At 33.8% G+C, this 6,747-nt stretch overlaps 1 protein-coding gene across 1 annotated transcript in view; it reads right to left on the bottom strand.

The window, feature by feature from the left end:
- The window catches only part of Ankrd31 (ankyrin repeat domain 31), a 164,505-nt gene that overhangs the window by 32,447 nt on the left and 125,311 nt on the right, over positions 1 to 6,747 (bottom strand). Inside the window, exon 21 of the mRNA XM_013514798.1 lies at positions 4,698 to 5,694. Coding sequence (XP_013370252.1) covers positions 4,698 to 5,694 — 997 coding nt within the window. The remainder of the gene's footprint in view (positions 1 to 4,697; positions 5,695 to 6,747) is intronic.

The raw sequence follows: 6,747 nt of genomic DNA, 5'->3' as shown, positions 1-6,747 counted from the left end.
TGTTAGAAGAGGTAAAGTTGTTCCATTTAGTAGGCATTTACTATAGGTTAAAATATTGATGCTGATTTTATCACTATAGTCAAGGTGGCACAGTCATGGCTATTACTTGGTTTTCTTGGGATGCCACTATCTGGATTGCCTTGGAGTCATTAACAATATTGTAGTCTATTCTTGGAGAACTGGGTACTAGGCCAAATATGCTGCAACCTTCCATTCCAAGTAAATCGAGATGGCTGCATGCTGGAACAGAGGCACAAGCCAATAGTTAGACATGCCAAGAAAATACAATTGAAAAGTAGACATCAATAAAAGATGACTCCATCGCTGAAACAAAGCTTTGCAGTACAATCAACCTGGAAGCTGGACGCCTCAACAAAAACAAACAAACTGACAAACGAAACACACAAACATGAGAAGTGAAGCAAAAAAAAAAAAAAAAAGAAAAAGAAAAAAAAAAGAGCATCCCTACATTCCTAATTTCCCCAAAGCAGATCCATGGGGCATTAAAGGGGAGGAAACCATAAGTTACATAGCCATATTATCTGAAGTGATATCAAAGGTGATAAAGCAAATCAATAAAGTATTTGGAAAACTCACAGAAGGTACAAATAAAAGTTAATGGGCCAAATAAAATGATCAGTGAGTCTACAGAAGACATCAGTAAAAAGCTAGCAGAGCTAAACAAAATAATTGAAAACATGAATGACCAGTATAGCAAAGAATCAGAGTTCATAGAAACACTCCAAGTATAAATTTAGGAGATTAAAAATTCTATTGAAAATATGAGCAGCTGAAGTGACCAATGTGAGGATATGGTGTCAGAATAAGAAGACAGGGCTATAGTTGGTACCCAATTAATGAAAGATGCCTTAAAAAGAACAAGACAACATGAAAAATGGATCCAACAGCTCCTAGATGATGCAAAGAGGACTAATATTTACTGAAACTAGTGAAAAATCAGAAAACAGATTGAATACACAGGTAGGGTGAGTAGTTTAGCAGAAGGGAAAGATAAAGAATGAGCAACAGGAAAATAAGGCAATGACAGGAGGAAGTCAATACCTTTCCACACTTAACTCTCAATGTGAATGGTCTCAATTTGCCAATCAAAAGACATAGAGTGGCAGAATGAATCAAGAAACAAAATCCAATGCTAGGTTACACACAAGAAACACATTTAACCCAAAAAGAAATTCACAGACTAAAAATAAGAGGATGGAAAACAATAATCCATGTAATGGGACTCAAAAAAAAAAGGAGGTATGGGTCTCCTATATTCAAATGAAGTGGTCATCCAGCCAAAACTGATCAAAAGAGGCAAAGATGGTCACTACATATTGGTTACAGGAACCATCAAACAGGAAGAGGTAACAATTATTAATATATATGCACTGAACAGTGGCACACATAATTTCATAAAATAAGTACTACTGGACATAAAATCAGATAAACATAAATGCAAGTATATGGAGGAACCTCAATATTTCCCTCTCACAAACAGACTGATCAACCAGACCAAACACTCAACAAAGAAATATCAGTTGAACAAATATGCTGCAAGTTTTCCACTTAACAACAGAATAAACACTCTCCTCAGCAGCACATAGAACTTTCTTCAAAACAGATCACGTACTAATAAATAAAGCAATGCTAAGTGAATGTAAAAGAACTGAAATTATGCCATGCATATTATCAGATTACAATGCAATGAAACTGGAAATCAACAATAAAACAAATTACACAAATGCATAGAAACTTAAACAATGGGTTATAGGACAAATCAAGTAAGAAAAAACATAGTTTCTAGAACTAAATAATAATGTTGGTACAACATACCAGAACTTATGGGACATAATGAAAGCACTCTTCGCAGGAAAATTTATAGCTGAATGCCCATATCAGAAGAACAGAGTGAGTCCAAATAAATAATCTAATTAGGTATCTCAGGGTCCTAGATAAACAAGAATAATCCAAATCCAAAACTAGCACAAGGAGGGAAATTATAAAGATCAGAGAGAGCAGAGATTAATGAAATTGAGATTAAAAAATAATGTAAGGAGGCAAGTGAATTGAAGAGTTGGTGCTTTGAAAGAATAAGCAACATAGACAAACCCTTAGCCAATCTAACCAAAGAAGATCCATATCTGTGCAACTGGAAATGAAAAAAGTGAAATCAGAATAGACCCTTCTGAAGTAAAAAAGATGACTAACAACTATTTCACAAGCCTGTATGCCAATAAATTGGAGAACTCAAAAGAAATGGACAGATTCATATATAGATACATGAATTATCAAAACTGAACTAAAAAGATTTAAAAACCCTGAATAATCCAGTAACAGGCAATAGTAATGAGACACTAATATAAAACCTACAACTAAGAAAAGCCCAGGTCTAGAGGGACTCACTGCTAAATTCAACAAAAACTTCAGGGAGGATGTAACACAAACACTCCTCAAGTTCTTCAGTAAAATTGAAAGGGAAGTACTCCCAAGGTCATTCCTGGAAGCTACCATTTCCCTGACTGTAAAACCAGACAAGAACCCAATGCTATTACATTTAACCCAGAAACACATTTAACCCAAAAAGAAACACATTTAACCAGAAACACACCAGAAACACATTTAACCCAAAAAGAAATTCATAGACACATTTAACCCAAAAAGAAATTCATAGACTAAAAATAAGAGGATGGAAAACAATAATCCACATAATGGGAATCTGAAAAAAGTGGAGCTCCTATATTCAGAAAAAGTGGTTGTGCATCCAAAACTGATCAGAAGAGGCAAAGACAGTCACTGTATATTGGTTAAAGGAACCCTCAAACAGGGAGAGGCAGCAATTATTAATATATATAGGCACTGAACAGTAGCACACCCAATTTCATAAAATAACTCTACCTGGACATAAAATAAGATAAACATAAATGCAAGTATAGTGAGGGACCAAGAATCCAACCAAAAAAAAAGAGAACTATAGACCAATCTCTTTAATGAATATAGATGCAGAAATACTCAATAAAATACTGGCAAACAGAATGCAGCAAAAAAAGACCACATACCAAGATTAAATAGGCTTCACCCCAGTGCTGCCAATAAATGTAATACATTACATAAATGTAATAAATGTAATACATCACATAAACAGAAGCAAAGACAAAAAATACATGATCATTTCAATAGATGCAGAAAGAGCATTTGATAAAATTCAATATCCTCTCATGATAAAAAATTTGAATAAAATAGATATAGAAGGAGCTTGTATCAATCTGATAAAAACCATTTATGGGGAAAAACTGAAAGCTTTCCTTGTAATTAGGGATCAGTAACAAGACAAGGATGTCCACTATCACCACTCCTGTTCAACATAGTACTTGAAACATTAGCAAAAGCAACTGGGCAAGAAAAAGAAATAAAAGGGATATGTATTTAAAAGGAAGAAGTTGAATTATCACTGTTTTCAAATGACATGATCCTTCTATTAGAAAATCCTCCATAATCCACCAAAAGACTCTCAGAATAACTAAATGCAGTAATGTACCATGATACAAAATCAACACAAAAAAGCAGTAGTGTTCCTGCGCTCCAATAATGAACCTACTGAGAAATAAATTAGAAAAAACTACCATTCACAATAGCACCAAGAAATGTTAAATACAGTCAAATGTTCAACTGCAAGCAACATGGTCTGCAAGTGTTCTTGTTTTCCATCATAATTTCATACATGTGTACATATGTCATAATACTTTAAATATGTAGTGTTTTTGTATGCCAACTATATCTCAATAAAGCTACTAGAGAAAGAAAAATAGCTTAAATATGAAAAACTCTACTAAAATTGTATATAGTTGATCCAGAGAAGTAACAATTACCAATATTATAGTTAATATAACAAATCTACTAAAATTTGGGGTGCTTCGGCTAATCTAAGATAGGTAGTACTTAGCAATAAGTTGGCCAACTGATGAGCAAACTAGAATACTTAGAAATCTGAGATCAAGCCACTCATTTGATCATAAAACTATAATTCAGAGCTTTAAAATTAAAATATTTTTATATTAACTTCTAGGTAAAGCTTATGGACTAGGTAAAGCTTTGTTATCTAGAAATGAGAAGTGCTGGGAACAGGGATCATTCAAATTAAATTCTGGTTTGCCTGGACCAATTCCTATTAGATTGATCCACAAGCAAAGAAGGATTCAAGGACTCTGCAATCTTTGGCACTCTAAATTTCTCTTTCAAAAAGTGAATGTGAAAAAAGAGGACAGGAAGCATTTTTAATAGGCATATCTAACAGAATCTTTTTTTTCTTCTTTCACTTTTATGAATAAATGATATTGCTTTAATTGAGTCACATTACCTAAATTCCAACTCTTAGTTCTAAATTGAGAACTCTTTGGTTCTAAATTGAGCTTCTACAGAAGATGAATTTATAGTTTTACCTTTAGGGGATGCTTTAGCAGCTCATTTTAAAAATCATTTCTGTGCTAATATAATTGACTATTTCTGCCTGAGAACCCAAACGTACTTGTGACTAAACTGTATCAGGGCAACTCCAGAAGCATAATTTCACTTGCTAGGAATACAGTGGCTGTGTTTCTCCAATCAAGAAGCCCAACCAAACTTCTAAATACCTACACTATATGACCGCAACATTTATTTATAAAACTTGCATGATTTTACATTAAAAAAAAGAATACCTGTGTTTTGAATTCCAAAATGTTATTTCCTGGCTTAATTCTTCCTAGTAATATCAAATCTTTTATCTGCATACATTTCTTTTTAGGAGTTGTGCTGAAACTGGAAGGCTTTTTTATAGCATGTTGATGAGCAGACTCAGAGGAAGAAGAGATCGGCCTGTCATTTGCACGTGGAATGGTAGAAGCTGTCTTTTTAAGATATGGTTTTATGGGATGTCCAGGATCAGTGTCTATGACAGCACTCTTCTGATGTGCCAGAGATTCTGAGGCCCCATCAGGTGGTAGATGGGAAGCTGTTTTCTTGTTTCCTCTTTTTGGATCATAATGGGAAAGGTCCTGGTCCGAAATAACAGTTGATAGATGGGCATCATTTTGGGAAAGGACCGTTGAGCATTCAGAAATACTTAATGTACTTGTTGTGGCAGAAGGACTACAAAATTCATGATCTTTGGCTATAGTTTCTGTAAGATCATTTTCTTTTTGTGAGTATTCTGCTTGAGCAATAAAAGTAACATGCTGGGATGATAATTTAATCTTCTCAGTGCTATCTGAATGTCTGGATTTTGATACATCATCCAAGGTACAATCATTTTCATTTTGTTTTGAATTCATCTCATCTCTAGAGTATTTCCTTTTCACTGCCTTGGAATTTAGACAGATGTTAGTATTTTGGCCATGATTCTGAGACTCTGGAGGTAATGGTGTTTCTTGCACACTTCCACAATCAAGGTTCACAGGTGAAAATGGACTTAATTGGGGCTGCACTAAATTTTCCAGATTGTTAAGCTCTCGACCTTCCTTATCACTGGAGATGTCTAAGCTGGATGGTAACTTCCTTAAATGAGAACCAGACACGGATGTGATATTCTTATAATTTTGAATTTTCAGGCTTATATTTTTCTGTTTTTTTGCTGCAACCAAAAGTCTCCTCTGTCTTGTGGCCAAATTGGCCAGTTGTTCTCTCAGGACTCCATGCTTAAATGACTCTATGGACACCCTACAGGAAGAAACACAAAGAGGAAAAAATATAAAGATAGTAGAAAACTTCTTAGCAGTTATTTAAATGTTAAAGATACTCTTTCGATCTTAATCAACTTGAAGTATATACAAGTCTACCTTCACCATGTATTTAACCTTTGACAGGAAGCTGACTCCTTTATTAACAGCAAGTGCCATTTTTTAGGATGTGATTTATATTCATATCATTTATCAGTTTTGAGCCAACCATAAAAGAGAAATAAAACTTGGGTTGTCTATCCAGATTGCTACTATCTTTGGTTGAAAAGTACAAAGAAATTCGTGACAGAGAATACCCTCCTTCATTATGTTTGGGGTTCCTGTTTAAGTGGAATGGTGTTTAGAAAGCACAATTTGGGAATAAGTTCCATTCAGGTTTCATTAGCTACAGAGGAACAAGACTGTTTTATCAACAATCATACCTCAATTAGCCCTGAGAAGTATTAGTTCTCTAAGTCATTACTGCAATTGTACTTTGAGCTGTACCAAGACACTTAGAAGTCCAGAGGAAATGGGTCATCATACCTCCACATCTCTGTCTTTTGGTTAAGCCTACCTATCCCACATCAAACTTCAGTATACTAAACACTCATTTCCAAAGGTTCTCAAACTTTCTGGCCTCAAGATTTATTCATACTCTTAAAAAATTATTGAAGGACCCAAAAGATTTTTGTTTATATAGATTATAATTATCAATATTTACTATTTTAGAAATTGAAACTGAAAAATTTATAAAATGCAAGTATAAGCATGCATTCCATTGGCCATCAGATAGTCAGTAGAAAATTCCATTGTATACTCATGAGCAAATAACATCTTAGTATTACTATAAAAAATTTTTGATTTCACAGATTCCTTGAAATCACTTCACAGATTCACCAGGGATCGCTAGGTCATTCTTTAAAAACTGGTGTTTTAAAGGAAAGCAACAGTATAGCTATTTTGCCTTTCCTATTAAAGAAATTATGTGTTAATAGTTTATATATATATAAATATATATAAAATATATAATTAATATATAAACTATTTATAT

The sequence above is a fragment of the Chinchilla lanigera genome, unplaced genomic scaffold (genome assembly GCF_000276665.1).
Source record: "Chinchilla lanigera isolate Chin_1 unplaced genomic scaffold, ChiLan1.0 scaffold00024, whole genome shotgun sequence".
Taxonomy (NCBI): Eukaryota; Metazoa; Chordata; class Mammalia; order Rodentia; family Chinchillidae; genus Chinchilla; species Chinchilla lanigera.
This window is presented reverse-complemented; position numbering and strand designations above follow the sequence as displayed.